Source organism: Chenopodium album, chromosome 8, assembly GCF_948465745.1.
Source record: "Chenopodium album chromosome 8, dcCheAlbu1.1, whole genome shotgun sequence".
In the NCBI taxonomy this organism is placed as follows: Eukaryota; Viridiplantae; Streptophyta; class Magnoliopsida; order Caryophyllales; family Amaranthaceae; genus Chenopodium; species Chenopodium album.
This window is the reverse complement of record NC_137841.1, coordinates 20,362,204-20,380,742: the sequence shown is the minus strand read 5'-3', so window position 1 is coordinate 20,380,742 and position 18,539 is coordinate 20,362,204. Positions and strand designations below refer to the sequence as shown.

The 18,539-nt window shown below is 34.7% G+C and overlaps 1 protein-coding gene across 1 annotated transcript; it reads left to right on the top strand.

Annotated features, from left to right (window-relative positions):
* The first annotated feature begins 6,665 nt into the window (after window positions 1-6,665).
* Window positions 6,666-7,224, top strand: LOC145555887 (histone H4). Its single transcript, XM_081617602.1, has one exon. It carries the CDS (start codon window positions 6,760-6,762, stop codon window positions 7,069-7,071), a length of 312 nt encoding a protein of 103 aa, XP_081473728.1. The 5' UTR covers window positions 6,666-6,759; the 3' UTR covers window positions 7,072-7,224.
* The last annotated feature ends 11,315 nt before the right edge of the window (window positions 7,225-18,539 follow it).

Genomic DNA, 18,539 nt, shown 5'->3' with positions numbered 1-18,539 from the left:
GTAAAAGTAAGAGAGAAGATATGATAAAGAGTGAATAGTGAATATTTTTTTTATCATCGGTGGGATAAAATATGATCACTAAAATGCCCATGAGTTGGAAGAGAGAGGAAGTGGATAGAGAGAGAATGAGGAAACCAATTTTTCCTCAATGTTGATAGTAGGGCTGGGCACAATAGGTTAACTGTACCGTTTAGCTTTAATGGTACGGTTACCAGTTATGTCGGATACTAAAAAATGCGAATTGTAACCGTACCGTTAAGGAACGATTAACCGATATCTGTTAACCGTTCCTTAACGTTACGGTTACAGGTTAACCGCTATCCGTTCAATAAATTTAAAATCGACATTGTAATTTAATTTAAACTTTAAAATAAATAATAAAATTCATATTCCAATTAAGAGTACACTTTGATAAACAAAATACATTACAAAATTTTAGTTACTAAGAGTAAGTTATTTTAAAGCACAACAAGACAAACAATCTTTTTTTGAAACCAACAAGACATACAATCTAATGATATTATACATATTAAATTAGCATCTTCAAATTGAGACCTTGACATATTGGCAAACTAGCAACCTAGAAGATCATATTGCATCATTCATTCATTATATATTTTCCCTAAATAAATTAAATAAAAACATATATATTTATTTTAACGGTTAATAGATGGTTAATCGTTTGCTTAAAATTGTAACCGTAACCGTTAACCGCTATATTTAGCGGTTCGGTAAATTAACCGTTAAACAAGTCGGTTATACCGCCTAACTGTTATAGTTTTTTGCCCACCCCTAGTTGATAGTGCTCTTAATAAGGGTAAAATAGTCAATCCACGAAAAGACAACGCAAAGGAAATAAAAGCAAAAGAAAGGGGAAAAGGACATCTCATTTATCGGTGAGGTAAAAACAAAAAACGATTTTCTAAAAAAAAAAAATCTATGTGTAGACACCTTAAAATGTCTCCACAAAACCAAACCCGATGATGAACAACCTTTCACCATCATTATTGGTCGGGTTGAGTATTTAATCTTGGAGTGCTTAAATCCATATTTCCATTTCATAAACCAACCCAACTTCTAGCCCATTTCCCCAAACCATAACTTATTTTCCTCTTTTCGTGCCTTTAAACCCAAAATAATTCATTTTGTGTCCTTCAAAACCATTCATTTCGTGTCCTTTTTATAAAAACATTTAATCCAGTTTATTTTGGTCCATAATCAGGGTCCAATGATTGAATAGTTGGATGGGGCTTTAAAAGAGCTTTCCAATGATATATTATAAGCCAAATCCGAGTTATAACGAATAAGTTATGGTCAAAATATTAAATTGAGCCCAAACCGAACCTAAGTCCACCTTACCTACGACCCAATGATCATGTGGAGGGTCCAAATTATTTAATCCCATTCCTAAACCAATTAGGATTAATTAGAAACTTCTATAAGTTTCTAAAAGATCTTAATTATCCTTTTTGAAAAGATAAGATTAAAGAGTTTGAAATTGAATAAAACTTTTCTTTTTGAAAATCCTATTTCTATTCGAATTGAAAGACATTCAAAGATAGTCAGATATGATTTTCGTATCTCATAAATTTTTTCCAAATTTTATATGGTTGGATAGACCTTGAAATTATCTTTCCAATGATATATTATAATATCAATTCTGAGCTATAACGGAAAAGATATGACTAAAATATCAAACTCTATCCAAAACTGACACTGTCTCACTATTTCGGCCATATCTTTTATTCTATAAAATATTTTAATATGGTTCTAATTGGGTTAGAAAGTAGACTTCAATATCTTTCCAACTATATCTTATTCATCTTATTCCGATTTCTGAATCAAAAGATATGAAAAAAACAAAAACCGCAAAAACTGCAGTCTATCGAGTTTTATTCCGATTTAATTCGGATCTTATCTTAATTCTTCTACCCTTCTTTTTTTCTCTATAAATAGAGGTCATATCACCCCTTTTCTAATCATCAATAATCTTGATCATAAAATTCATTCTCTTCTCTCTCTTTAGCCTAAACACTAGCCACCCTATTCTCTCAAAATACTTCCTCTAAGCACTCCAAGGAGTTCATACTTTACCTGAAGTTCTATACTTAAACCAAGGCGTGAAAAGGTAGAATTAACTGAGGGTTTGGACAAATTAACTCTACTATTAATTTAATTATTTCAATTTGATTTATATTTTTATTGAAGTTACTAACAGTTTATTCATGATGTAGCAATTCAAGGAAACGCGGAAAGTGAGTAATTAATCATTTAATTACTTTTATTTTTATTCTTGTTGCTAGTATCATGATTAGGTTTATTATTTGATTTGACTAATGCTATTATTGTTGAATTTCTTCCAATATTAATGTTAATTCTATTATATTTTTTTATCACCATATTGCATGTTAAAGGGAATATGTAATTGAAAATCACGCCTAATAAGATAATTTGGACAACCGGTTTAGGTTCCTTTTTAATCTTGTTATTCAATTCAAGTGTTTACAAATATTTTAGAATTATATGTTGCATTAATATTCAACCAATTTAGCATAATAATAGTTTGGAGCGAATTGAATATTTTGTTTGTATGCCTTTGAGATCGCAGGAATCACTTTTCACTATAAGAATCGAGTAGAGGCCAATACGGGCGAATATGACTCCATGACTCACTTCGTACCATCATCCCCGATCCTCCTTTCGTGGTTCCGAACCATATGGAGTTAGTAATCTCATGGATTATGAATGAGGTGTAACCTTCACATGTCAATCGTTGTTGCCTTCGTTGTCCCTTATTCGTGGTTGCCTTTTATGATCCGTGAACGGTTTACAAGTTCCTTAAAAACTTGTTGGCGGCTCCCTACTTTCCTTGTCCCTAATCGTATTATGTCAATTCCCACTTCTTAAGAGTGCCAAGCATATTCACAACATGCTTTTAACGTAGGCGCACTTCGAACGACGCCTACACTATGCAACATTTGAGGTTTTTGTTTTGCAATTCCTCAAATGGAGTCCTCAACCTCAACATTTGACGATTATCGGTGCCAATAAAATGGCGATAACACACTAGAATTGTTCTTTTTGTTATATCTTTTGCTCTCTTTTCCCTTCATCATTTCCTCAAATGGAGTCCTCAACCTCAACAGTTGACTATTGTTGGTGCCAAAATAAATGGCGATTACATATTAGAATTGTTCCTCTTGTTCTATCTTTTGCTCTCTTTTCCCTCCATTGTTTTCTCACCAGAAACCTAGCTGCATATTTTCGCAAATTAAATTTAGTTGAAATTGCGAATGAACATTGGAGGAAATGCATAAGTGTCATGGGTATTTTTAAAAAAAAAAACACAACATAATACATACCAAATTGATTTCAATAAATACTATCGAAAGCAATTGTTAATGGCACCCTTGTTAGATCTGAACATCCCGATTCCTAAGTGCGATGATAGTGAACATTAGAAGGGGTAAATTCTAGTTTCTCTCTGAGATAAATTTGTAAATATATCTCCTCTTGCAACCTAATAATTTTATTTTATTTTTAAAATGATAAAACTGAAATAATAAAGTGGCACATAAATCAATGCATAAAGTTGTGAGAGGAAATAAATTGAAATTGTTAATCTCTGAAATTAACTGGGGCTCCATCCATTACAAGGAACTCAAACTATTCTTTTCAATTGTATTTGTGTTTAAGGTCGCATCCATCATTTGAATACACGAGTTTCCGTGTTTTTGAGTTAATGTTTAACTGTGTTTTTTGAGTTAATCTTAAACCATATTTACTGGAAAAAAAATTCTTTGGTATTTGTGGGTGTTTGTTGCTCAAATTGATGACCATTTCTCAGTGAAATAGTCTACATTTTAGTTCAATTAATATGGTATGTATGCTATAATGTAATTGGTGTAATTAATTTAGGTCCATTAGGAACGAAACTTGGGTCAACGGAAATTGAAGATAATTTATTTGTTGATGATAAATTTAATTGGTGTAATTAAATTAATTATGTCATTAATTAAGAGAAGGTTTTGCGTAGAACGGACTCACATAGGTTCGGTTTATAATGCACACATTTATCCCCCACCCACTATTATACACTCATTTTTCTCAATTTATTACGTTTATATTTTGTGTTTTGTTGGCAATTTTTGGGTTGAATTGTATTAGCTAGCTTTATCAATAAGAAATATGGGACTATTGGCAGTAGATTTGTTTATATCATCAACTGATACTGAAAAAATCAGCTCCACGAACCCTCTTTAGCCCACTCTATCTCCTCCAATCTTCGCCCTAATTCTCAACCATGGTCGCTCTTCGCCGCCGTGGAAGAAGGACCCATCGAGCTTTCGCCAGATACTCCATTAATTTTTGCTACAAATGACGATCCTACTTCTCTTCAAGTCTCTACCAGTGTTGAGAATTGTGGCGAAGACGGCGAAAGAAAGGCCTTATCCGACCTCAAATCGGGACTCGAAGAAGCCATTTCAGCAAATTCCTTATTTAAATATAGAAGAGAAGAAAGTCGATAACCCAACCGAGCAATTGAGCAAAGAAGAGGAAGGAGAGCCAGAGATTGAAGGAGATTACGAGGGTAATATTTCCATTTAAGGTGTACCTTTATTGCCTAGTAAAGGCTCAGAAGGTACTGACGTAATTGTATTGAAATTTTGTCTAATATCTGATAGTTATAAACTTATAATCCAACATTTGACTATAGTAATCTAATTTCTTACACTTTTAATCTAATACAAAGTATGTGATAATTATAATCTAATTTCTGATAATCACAATATAATATCTGATAATCATAATATAATATCTGACTATATTAATTTAATATTTGACCATTAGTATTTAATTCCCGACACTTTTAATCTAATATATAATACTTATAACTTAATATCTGACCATTATTATCTATTTATGATAATTAATAATTTTATTTTTTTTCAATGTATGTGACTGGACTCACGTGAGTCCGTTCTACACAATACTTTTCCTAGAGGGTATTTGGATTTTGGGATAACTAGATGTAGCCTGTGCAATGCACGGTTTGTTTAAATTTTTTTTAAAAAAATTTATAAATATATTTATGTGCTAAAATTTCTTATATATTTAGATAAAATTCCTGATATCAAAAGATAATATTTTATATTTAATTAATTTAAACTGGGAAACCTCATTCGCCAATTATGCTTACGTGACATTTAAATTATTTAATTTTAAAAGAAATTAATAATCTCGTATTTAATTGGCTACCACTAAAATTGTTTATCTTACGTGGCGCGCTAAAAAAATTAAATCCTACGTGACTCTCTATAAACTCGGGAAAAAACTCTCCAAATATATATATATATATATATATATATATATATATATATATAATAAGAAAAATATACTTTAATAATCCCAACTTTGGCCAATTTATCCCAACTTTCGATTATTCTGCAATGATCCCAACTTTTATATGCATTTTCTTTCTTCAATCCCAAACCGGTCAACAAAAATCAACAACCCATTATTCTAGGTTACCCAACACGTGATTGGTTTATAAATAAAAAAAATTAAAAAAAAGAAAGAAATTAAAAAAATCCAAACAACCAGCCACCACACGTCCACGCCCACCAGCCACCACGTCCACCAGCCACCAATGGTGGCCCTTCTCCCAGCCTACCCTCGAACCACCACCTCCCAGTCCCTAGCCACCGATTTTTCGCCGCCCAACCACCATAACACCGAAAATCGGCCCCTCCATCCCACACCCACCTCGGAAAATGACGCCCCTCCCTCCCGCACCACCGAAACTGCCGTTCCTCCCTTCCCTAAACTCAAAACCGACCTTCTCCCTTCCCTAAATGCAGAACACCAACCTTCTCCCTTCTCACACCGTCAAAATCGGCACCCCCTCAATTCCCACACCACCGAAACCGACCTTCTCCCTTCCCTTAACCTAGAAACCGACCTCCCTTCACCCCCATCTTCGAATCCGTCCAAAGCTCCCAAAGTTTTAGGGCTATGTTAATCGGGGTGGAGGTATCGGGAGTTGGTGATGGGTGTCGGAAAACGGAAATATAAAGGGCTGGGTGGGGAGGCCGTGGCCACCGGCGGCGATGGTGCTCATGGCAGATTGGGGGGGGATTTTTTTTTTATATATATAATTTTCTTTTTTAAAACTTATTAATTTTTTTATGAACCAATAAACAAGCGACACATGGCAATTATATTTTTTTAACAAAAAATTAACCCTTTCTCCAGGTTACTAGTAAATAGGATTGAAAAAAGAAAATGCATATGAAAGTTGGGATCATTGCGGAATAATCAAAAGTTGAGATTATTTAAAGTAAATTGGCCAAAGTTGGGATTATTAAAGTGTATTTTTTCTATATTATATTAGATTTTGCGTAGCCTTGAACCCTTAACGAGTTTAAAACTTTAAACCCTTAACGAGTCAAATTAAATAGCGGTAGCATGAAATTTTGGGAGGAAAATTCCAATCCAACACTCAATAATCATCTAATCTCAACCATAGATTAAAAACAATCTACGGTCAAGATCTTCCTTTCACAACTCACACGGATCACCATCTTTACCCGTCCAACACAGCTCAAATCAACCGTCCAAATAAATTCCCCCCTCTTTCTCTCTCCCTATAAAGTCCCCACTTCATTTCCTCATTTCATAACCATCCCAAATTCTCTCTCCTCTCAATTCCTCAATCTCTTTCATCTTCTTCATATTCAAGCTTTTCAAAGATCAACAATGTCAGGCCGAGGAAAGGGAGGCAAAGGGCTAGGAAAGGGCGGCGCAAAGCGTCACAGGAAGGTTCTTCGTGATAACATCCAAGGTATCACTAAGCCAGCCATTCGTCGATTGGCTCGAAGAGGTGGTGTGAAGCGTATTAGTGGTCTTATCTATGAAGAAACTCGTGGTGTTCTTAAGATCTTTCTAGAGAATGTGATTCGTGATGCTGTTACTTACACTGAGCATGCCAGGAGGAAGACTGTTACTGCTATGGATGTTGTCTATGCTCTTAAGAGGCAGGGTCGTACTCTCTACGGTTTCGGAGGTTAGGGTTAGGGTTAGGGTTTGGGTTTGTTTGAATTGGGGATTTAGCTTGAGAATTAGATTGATGATAATTAGGATTTGATGTCGATGTAAATGTTTTGATGGTATTGTCTCTATTTCTGGGATAATGAATGAAATCATGGTTTTAATTATTTTGCAGATTTTTCTCTATTGATGCCCATTTTGTTATTGTTATTGTTTGTTTTTAATTTTTTGTATTTTTTATTCTTTTAATTTTTGTTGAAATTTGAAGCAATTTACCGATTTGTTTGTCTAAGAAAATCAATTGATTTGTCAGTGTATTCATCTAGAGGTAATGCTTATGGGTTTAGTTGTTGAGTTAATTTACTAATATGAATTTGGAAATGACCATATTTCCTTGTAATTTGAGTTCGATTGTGTGTTGATGATGAGTTGCCAGAGTAGTGTATGATTTCATTTAATACATAAACAGATTCAAAAGAGGGTCTGAAAGTGAGCAATAATTTTAATTTACTTATATTAGATTTTAATTGTTTGAGAGCTTTGAAGTATAAGATTCTGCGATGCTTAGAATGACAGAATGAAGCAATGAAGAGATGTCAATGAAATCGTATCTTCAATTCATTTCCAATTTGGAGTACTTTGTATTATATTTGAAATCGAGCGATTTAGAGGTATGCCTGAGGTTTTCTGCACCTAGGTTATAATCAGTTCTTGATTGCTGATACTCGTGAATTGTATTGTATATGTTAATTTGTCAATGTGCAGAATATTTTATAGAAGCCAGTTTAATGTCAATTGAAGCTGGGTAATCAGTGGAGATGTCTTTAGACTCTTCACTGGATGAATCCTGTCTATGATTGAGTAGGTAAATGATTTGTTTCGTAAGTAAACCTTTTGTAGAATACTCAAATATGCAGCTTATCAATGGAACCTTGGACAATTTGTCAATTGCTAAAATGTGAAGTTCTCTTGATCTCTTTTTTGTGCATTCCGAATTACTTGCCTCTTATGCTCACATTTAATCATGGATTCATGTTATTGATGATGAGTTCCAAGAGTGTTTTTGTACTCATTTCACTTGTTCCTTGAACAAATTCTGAAAGTTTTGATAGCTACTGAAATATTGCGTTTAGTTACATCAGGGCTTGATTGACTTATGACTTGAGAGTTACAAGGTTCAATGATGCTCTCAATCAAGTGGAGATATGGTATTGATAACGAGTTCCGACTCTTCCAAGAGTGTTTTTGTACACATTTCACTTAGTTTATAAGGTTCATGATATGAATGAAGCATCTAGAGGTATGCGCCTGAGGTTATATGCACAATGCACTCCTGTTTGGATGCTGATGCTCTTTCTCTTCAGCTTCAGAGTCAGATGCATTATATGTCAATGTGCACAATACGAGTATTTGATAAAAGCCGGTGTTAATGTAGGTGGAGCTGGGTAATTTCCTGGACGCAGCTCAAGAAACTGAGACCTAATATAGTGGAGGTGTCTTTATGTGCATATTCTGCAAACCTGAAAGAATACGCATTTGTAACATTAGGTAAAAAATTTGTTCTAGTGTAAAAGTTGTAGAATATCCAGCTAATAGATTTAAGTACATAACTGTCAATCTCTAGTAATGTATGGTTGGTGCACCCGGGTGCACCATGCGCATGGTGCACCCGAAAAGAACATAAGGTATATTTAAAAGAACATGGGCAAAAAAAGAACATTATATATATTATAAACTATAAAGAACATGAGCATAATATGTTCTTTAAGTTTGATGATTATGTTCTTTGAGTTTTAACTATATGTTCTTTATATTATACAATATATTCTTTAATGTATGTACATTAAAAAAAAAAAAAAATCAATCACTCGAGTAACCAGAAAAAAGAACATGTTCTTTAATGTATTATCATGTTCTTTTTGTAAAGACTTTATGTTCTTTGGCTAGAGGTGATCAAAGTTAGAACGGCCCGACTCGATTTTGGACGGGTTTTGGGCAGAATTTTTTCGCCCCCAAAATCGGGTCGGACCCGACCCTTAAATTTAATTTATTGGGCGGATTTGGGAATGCGTATTATGCATTTTAGTTGATTTTTTTACTCGACCCGAAAAGCCCGCATGGTCGGACAATTTTGGGCACAAAAACTTCGGCCCAAAATTTGGCCCGACCCGAGAAGTGAGCTGATTTTTTAACCTTGGCCCGGCCCACCCAATGATCACCTACATCTTTGTCAGACACGAACATGTTCTTTTTTGTCAAATATAATGTTATTTTTTAAACACGTTCAACACCTAAATAACCATGAAAAATAACATGTTCTTTTTGTAAAGACTTTATGTTCTTGTTAAACACAAACATGTTCTTTTATCAAACATAGGTATGTTTTTTTTCTAACACTAACATGTTCTTTTTTTTGCCCATGTTCTTTAAAATATGTCTAATGTTGTTTCCGCACCCGGGTGCACTATACTATTTTCAAATCTCTAGAATGTGAACCTCTCTTGATCTCATTATAATTAGTAATTACCTTGATGTCTCTGACAATTTGTTACTCTGTAATTTTAATTTATTTAAGAGAACAATTGATTAATTAAATTGCCAATGCTTTGAATTGAGACACCCAAGGGTTTTTTCAGTTACATCAAATTAGATTTGGCTTATAGTTTATATGATTCTTAGATATAGAAATAAAGCAATCGCCAGAACTAGAATATGAAACCGTCCTTGATCTTAATTCATTAGAAATTTAGAAATCAAAGCCTCCTAGAGGTATATGCTTGGTATTTCATGCACTTCATGAATCATGATGTTAGTACTCTTGCACTTCAGGTTATCTGTTGCAGATAAACTGTATCTATATGAAGCTTATAGATATAAGACAGAGTAATGTAGCCATGTAGGTGGAGTGGTAAATTTTCGGACATTTTATAAAATACTGAAACCAAAATAGTCAAGGTGTCTGCATTGGATCATCTCTTGTCTACACTACTATGTGTTCACCAGAAATCGTAAGAGATTGAGCATTTGGTCGGTTTGAGTCATCTCTTGCCTATGTGATTACGTGTTCTGCTTTTCTCCAGCAATCCTAAGATACTATGCATTTGTACGAATGGGTAAGAATTATTTCTGTTGAAGTCTTTCGTAGAATATCAAGTTAAATAATGTAATTATGGACGAATTTGTCAATCTCTAGAATGTGAAGTTCTTTACTTTCAATCAAGGGGAATTCAATTGTTATCATAAAATTAAGACTATCAGGGTTTTATCACTCATGGTATAAAAATTTATACCATCCCTCTCTCTCTATCACTTTCTCACTCCTCCACATCATCTATACCACAATACAATATACTTTCTCCAAAAATCATTCCACCCATGGTATAAAAAAAGTTTACCACCACACTTTCTCTCTTCTATTTTTATTAACGGAAATTTCACCAAATGCCCATGAATAATTTTTTTATTCACCAAATACCCATCAAAATTTTCAAATACGCCAAATACCATCAGTTACAGTACATTAGCATTAAATGCCCTTTTACCTAACTGACGTTAAATCCCCGTTAGTATGTTTTTACCATTTTTCCCTTAATCAATGAGCGCCATATTTCCACTTGACTTCTTGATGAAGATCAAAAGTCTTCATAACTTCCCCTTTCGCACTCATCTTTCTCTCACCATTCTCCCCTGTTCTTCTCTACTTCATCATTAAAATCCTGCCCTAAATTCTGTCAGAAAAAGAGTTGCATGGTAAGGTTTTGAGGAATTGGGAGTGGAGGAGTGATATCTCAGTTGAATCGGGCAAAAAGGTGGGTTCTTGAAGCTGTGGTAAACGTTTTTGGTTCGTGAAAGGGAATGTGATAAAATTCGAAGGGTGGGGTTTTCAAACAACAAGGAAGGTAATTTCTGTTGTTTCGTTTTCTATTTCGAAGTTTAAAGTTGTAGCTTTTTGTGAAAATTGTGCACGCAATCTAGGGTTTTATGGAATGTGTGAATGACTTGTGTTTATGTGAAATTTTGTTGCATTTATTGATATGATTACTGTGTTAAATGTTGTTGGAGTATTGTTGAATTGATTTTGGTTGTGTGAAGTGATTTTAACGATCTAGGGTTAGGGTATTTGAATTGTTTTGTTGATTGTGATTTGTAGCTTGAATTTGTTTTTTTTTTTTTTTTATTTTTTTTTTTATTCAAATTCATATGTGTGGAATGTAATTAGTGTGTTTATCATACTTTGTATGTAGGATGAGTGGAGTTTGATTGTTATTCCATGGTAAGAAGGATGACAAGTCTCAGGATTTTGATGTTTTGGTTGAAGATACTGATAAGTGCCACCTAATGGGGTTGTATGAAGATATGTTTGAATGCTAAGTGAAACAAAATGTGTTTCTACCTAAATTCTTCACTTTGTTTGTCAATAAGCCTAGGACAAATAGGAAGTTGGAGCTTAAGGATAATGTGGATATGTTAAATATGTGGGATTGGAACAAGGGTAAGGATACAATAGAGATGTGGGTTGAGGAAACTAAGGAGCCAGGGATTGTATTCTAGGCTGCTGAAAAGGGGTGGCAGAGAAGATTGAAGGAAGAGGTTGAAAAAGTGAGGAGGGAGATTGAAAAGAGAAAGAGGGAGGCTGAAAGATAGCAAGCTGAGAAGGAGTTGTGGGAGCAACATCAGTTCACTGTTACTGTTGAGGTGCCAGTTGAAGGAATTATGTCTTCGATAAGTGCAATAACTAGATATATCAAGGATCACGATTATGGAGATAATTAGTTCATTCTATAGAGTCGTCAATGTTTGGTGCTAGATATGACAATTGATCTTTGGGCTAGCTTAATGGCCCAAACCTTATAGAATGGATCCTACAAGGTCACACATAAGAGTATTGGGTTAAACAAGTTAGAGGCCCATTATTGGGCCTCATGAGTTCATGACATACCATGTTGATAATTGAGCTTAGATAGTTAGAAGAGTCTAATGGGTTTTGGACTTGACATGGTTTTATTTCTAGATATGATCTATAAATATAAACCATGACTAGGGTTGCAAGATACAACAGTTGACATACAATGAATTGTCACACAAGCAACCAAGCTTCCCAAAACCCTAACTCTCTCTCTCTCTCTACTCGGCCCTCTCTCTCTCCTCCCTGTCCGTACGACCCTCCTCCTTGGGTGGCGTGTGTGGTGGTGCATGGGTGGTGTTGTGGTGTGTTCATGGCTCAAATCTCCGTTGAAGGTTGATTGAAGTGTTCAGTCACAACTAACTAGCATTAGTGGAGGTTTAATCCGTGCTCGTGGACTAAGTAGAGGAATCACACGTGGGGTTCTTGTTCTCCTTATTGTTCTAGTTCGATCACTTGTGGAATCACGCTTCAAAGGTATAATTCTTACTTCTCTATGTGTTATGCATGATATGAGATCCTTGGTTTAGGTGCTTTATGAATAAGATTCATATATTTCCGCAATTTAGTACCTATAATCTCCTACAGTGGTATCAGTTAGCCTCTTACAATTACATATATTGAGTATTAATTATTTGATAATCCACAATTTTAATTTAATTAGGAGGGAGAATAATTTAATTATGGGTCAATTATTATATTAAATGTGATTTAACAATATAGAATCATTAAAAGTTGTTTAATTTGCTCCATATTAGCCCTAACTTGATCCGGAAATTGGCCTAATAAATTCGAAAAAATTCGAACCCCTCCTAATTTTTTTCGAAAATTTCGAAATCATAAACCCTAATTTATGAAATTTGTGTTTTGGTTTTGATTTAATTCGATAGTCATGTGTTTAAAGAATTTAATCTATTTTATTTCATGTTAAATTATGAATTTTTCATGATCAAATTATTTAATTTAAAAGTTAAATTGAATTGTAGATTAAATTCATGAAGAACCCTAATTTTGAAATTGAATATGATTTAATTTTAAAATTAGAAGGACCACATTAATTTAATTTTAATAAAAATGTTTTGTTTTAAATTAAAAAAAAAAAAAAAAAAAAGAAGAAGGTGTTTTATGGTGCAGCAGCCGCGACTGGGTGGCGCAGCCACGGCGACTGCCGCACCGGCGGTGGTCCAGGAAGGAGGGTGGGCCGGGAACGGGTCGGAGAGGGGCAGCGCAGCAGTCCTTGCGTCGCTGCAGGGCAGTGTACACCGCAAGGTGTACGACCACCATGGCCGGCTTCGGCTTGCCACACCACGGTGGCTGACGCGGTTTTTAAAAAAAAAAATTATTATTTTTTGGATAAAAATCAGTTTTTCAAAATTAAAATTTTAAAGGATAAGTTTTGATTTTGAAAAGATAATTAACAAAGTTAAAGTGGTTAATTTTTTTTAAGATAGGATAACTATGGAGCAAAAGATTCTATTTGTATAATAATTGATTAATAATGTGATTATCCCATAATTATTTTAGGATATTAATTGATTTAAAATATGTGATTGACAAGTAATTAGGATAGAATTTCCTAAAATTTAGGATAATCATGGAAAATAAATATGATTTATCTTCCATAATTAAAATAAGATTTGATTCTATCTCATATCTAAATTAAAATATATGATTTTTTATAGTTGGTTATGAATAATATATGATATTATCTAATTACAGTAATTAATTAAAATATGAGATATTTAGGAGCCATGTTTCCTTAATTATGAACATTCGATGTTGTAGTTTAGGAAAGCATGATGAGTGATTTATTATATGATATTTTATAATATATGATGTTATTTATTGCTATATAGACTAGTATGGCCCATAGATTCTAAAATACGATCTGCGCATCGTTTCGTATTTTTGTAATCTAAATACGGTCTGCGTACCGTTAAGTATTTTTGTAATTTATTTTATTTTATTTAAGTAGTATATATAATAGAATAGTATTACAGGTTGCAGTTAATCCAAGAATCCATGGAGTGAAGGCCCAAAGGAGCAAGATGGATGAGATCCATGAAGGTTCAAGTGGGAGCTTTTGCTTTATTAGTTTTCTTAGGATTAAGGGGCCATACTATATCATGTTTTATTTATGCATTAGTACATTATGCATGTTAGATTTTATTTATGTTGTTTGATGATGCGCTAGAGTTCACTAAATAATCACAACATAATAAATCTAGGTCCCGGTAATATTGAGGTTGCTTTTCCAATTAAAAACCCGATGAAACCTTTGATATTTATGATAGTTCATGCCTTATCTGGGTGTCATACTATATCTTAGGGGAGTGGGGGTAAATCACGTTTTACAATTTTAATTGGTTATACTCAACAAGGTTACCTAAAGAGTTTAGAACTTTGAAGCTAAGGGTAATAATTAAATATGTGATGGGTAATTATTCAACTAATAATTACAAAGAGTTGTAATCAGTAAAGAGTTTACTCACCTTGAAAATGCAATACTTGATGGTAGGGCCTCAGTCCGGTCAATTATTGCACAAATAAAGGATCTTGGAATCATTCTATTCAATAGGGATCAATTAAATTGAATGAATGTTTTAAAGTTACCAGTTTTATAATTGCTTATGACACTTTAAATTTATTAAACATAATTATTGAATTTTTCCTCGTTTGTTTGTAGATGAATAACTTATACGACAACACTGTTTTACCAATGAAACTTAACTTAAGGCTGAATCTCAAAAACTTCAAAGAATGGGAAAATGAGTTGAGAAAAGTTCTCACAAGCCATGGGCTTGAATCTCGTTTATATATTCTTGTTGAGAGCGAGTATACAAAAAATTATAAAGCTGAAAGGCATGCTGAAATTGTTTCAGATGCAGAGAAAATCAGGCTCATTTTAGAATATATTCCAATCTGTTGGAAAAGAAGATTCAGGCACTATGAGCTAACCAACTTGCATAAATGTCTTCGTGCTATTTGTCGAGGTGGAATTGGGGCATTAGGAAGTGGAGGCTTCAAAGATCATAATGTAAGAGAGGTCGTTAACTCGATCCCTCAGATTTACTATTCCTGGACTGACAGCGTTAGGTATGAGGCTTACAATGTTCATTGTAAGATAATGGCTAAGAGACTCATGCCTGGTCAGTCAGTAAAGGCCCATGTCAGGAAACTGATTGAAATGTTCAATCAGATGGATGTCCTTGGGAAACCGATTGATGATGACTCTGCACATGATATTATCTTGTTCTCACTCCATGATGGTTTTGACATTGTCAAGCTCAATCATAATGATGAGGGGTCGTCGGTGACATTGATCAACCTTTTTCTTAACCATGCTGAGGAGTTCCTGAAAAGGAGAGGAAGCGAATGCCATACACCAGGGTGTCCCCATTATACACCAGTGAAAGCAAAAGGTAAAGAGTTACTTGATGTTTTTGTTGTAGAAATTTATCTTACTTCATCTTCCACTTGGGTATTTGATACCGGCTGTGGTTCTCACATCGTTAATAACGTGCAGGGCTTGAAAGAAAGTAAGAAGTTAGCAAAAGGGGAAGTAACGCTTCGAGTAGGAAATGTAGCAAAGGTTGCTGCACTTGCTATTGGAAGTTATCACTTGAGACTTCCCTTTGGACTTATTTTGGTGCTTAATAACTGTTATTATGTACCAACAATTACTAAAAACATTATTTCAGTTCATGTTTTAGATTCTAAAGGATTTTCATTTGAAATAAGAGACAAATGTTGTTTTATTTCTATAGAAAATATGTTATATGCTAACGCAAAATTAATTAATGGTTTGTATGTTTTAGAATATACAACTCATGCCTACAACATTGATCATAAAAAGCAAAGAACAGATGGTTCAAACCTAACTTACCTATGGCATTGTAGACCTGGTCACATTAACCAAAAGCGCATCCAGAAATTACATAAGGATGGACTTCTCTCTTCATTTGATTATGAATCATTTGAAAATTGTGAGTCATGCTTGCTTGGGAAAATGACTAAGTCATCCTTCACGGGTATAGGTGAAAGAGCTAGTGACCTATTGGGACTCATACAGATGCGTGTGGACCAATGAGTTCAAAAGCAAGGGGTGGATTTAGTTACTTCATTACTTTTACTGATAATTTAAGTAGATTTGGTTACATTTACTCAATGAAGAACAAATCGGAAGCCTTTGAAAAGTTCAGAATTCCAGAATGAAGTACAAAATCAACTTGGGAAGACAATTAAAGCACTGCGATCTGATCGTGGTGGTGAATATTTGACCCAAGAATTTGATGAACATCTAATAAACTGTGGAATACTTTCACAGTTAACTCCTCCAGGAACGCCACAGTTGAATGGTGTTTTAGAAAGGAGGAATAGGACCTTACTAGATATGGTTCGGTCCATGATGAGCTTTACTGATCTTCACATATCGTTCTGGGGATATGCATTAGAAGCAGCTGCAAGAATACTAAACAGAAGCCCGTCCAAAGCAGTTGAAAAGACTCCATATGAGATATGGAATAGAAGAGCTCCAAAGTTGTCTTTTCTCAAGATTTGGGGATGTGAAACCTATGTAAAACGTTTACAAGGTGATAAACTACACCCTAAATCAGACATATGTTTCTTTGTGGGTTATCCAAAAGAAACAAAGGGGTATTACTTCTAGAATTGCGAAGATAATAAAGTGTTGTTGCTCGCGATGGTGTCTTTCTAGAAAAGGAATTCCTCTCTAGAAAGCCAAGTGGGAGTAAAGTGGTTCTCGAAGAAATTTGAGACGAGCAACAAATGGATGTGGATAACACCACATCAGAGGCGAGGGTGCATGAGTCGATTAATCATGCGTCGGAGCAAGCTAATTCGACTAGCGAGACTCCTTTCGTCCCACTTGAATCTAATTCATGCGAAAATCTTCAAGGAGTTGGAGAGAATATTTCTATTGTTGCTCCTACCCCACGTAGGTCTGCTAGAATCAGAAACAAACAGTTTGTTGAGGTTCTGATAACTGAGGATTCTGAAATCTTCTTATTGGAGAATGAGAAACCTACAACCTACAGGCAAGCTTTGGCGAGCCCCAACTCAGATAAATGGCTTGAGGCCATGAAGTCCGAAATGGAATCGATGTCTGAAAATGAAGTGTGGACCCTAGCTGACTTGCCTAATGGGGTAAAACCTATTTGTTGCAAATGGGTTTACAAGATTAAAACAGACAAGGATGGAAATGCCTACATCTATAAAGCAAGACTGGTTGCAAAAGGGTACAGACAGATTCATGGTATTGACTATGATGAAACCTTTTCCCTAGTAGCTATGCTTAAGTCCATTCGGATCCTTCTAGCGATTGCTGCATTTTTCGATTACGAAATTTGGCAGATGGATGTCAAAACCGCCTTCTTGAATGGGTTCTTGACGGAGGAAGTTTATATGATACAACCTGAGGGTTTTGAAGATCCAGAAAATCCTAGAAAGGTATGCAAACTTCAGAAATCCATTTATGGATTGAAGCAAGCATCCAGGAGTTGGAATCTTTGCTTTGATAAAGCAATCAAACAGTTTGATTTTGTCAAAAGTGAAGAGGAACCTTGTGTATACAAGAAGTCTAGTAGGAGCAGCATTGTTTTCTTAGTCTTGTATGTAGATGACATACTACTCATGGGGAATGCCATACCAATGATTGAGTCAGTTAAGGAATGGTTGAAGAGTTGTTTTTCCATGAAGGAATTAGGTGAGGCTGAATACATATTGGGGTTCAAGATCCATCGAGACAGATCTCGAAGGATGATTGGATTAAGTCAAGAGACTTATATTGATAAGGTTATTGATAGGTATTCCATGAAAGACTCTAAGAGAGGATTTCTCCCCATGTCTCATGGCATTACGCTCAGTAAATCTCAATGCCCTAGCACGCCAGAAGAGATGAGACGTATTGTTGATTGTAGGCGTCGCACGAAGTGCGCCTTCGTTAAAGCATGTGGTGAATATGCTTGACACTCTTAGGAAGTGGGAATTGACATATACGATTAGGGACAAGGAAAGTAGGGAGCCGCCAACAAGTTTTTAAGGAACTTGTAAACCGTTCACGGATCATAAAAGGCAACCACGAATAAAGGGACAACGATAGGCAACAACGATTGACCCGTGAAGGTTACACCCCATTCATAATCCATGAGATTACTAACTCCATATGGTTCGGAATCACGAAAGGAGGATCGGGGATGATGGTACGAAGTGAGTCATGGAGTCACATTCGCCCGTATCGGCCTCTACTCGATTCTTATTGTGAAAAGTGATTCCTGCGATCTCAAAGGCATACAAACAAAGATTCAATTTGCTCCAAACTATTATTATGCTAAATTGGTTGAATATTAATGCAACACATAATTCTATAAAATTTGTGATCACTTGAATTAACAACAAGATTAAAAAGGAACCTAAACCGGTTGTCCAAATTATCTTATTATGCGTGATTTTCAATTACATATTCCCTTTAAACATGCAATATGGTGATCATAAATATAATAAAATAAACATTAACATTAGAAGCAATTTAACAATAATTCCAACAATATAAAATAGTTAGAAAAAT

Excerpts from the sequence above, each read along its gene's own strand:
- LOC145555887 (XM_081617602.1), top strand. The coding sequence starts at position 6,760 with ATGTCAGGCCGAGGAAAGGGAGGCAAAGGGCTAGGAAAGGGCGGCGCA.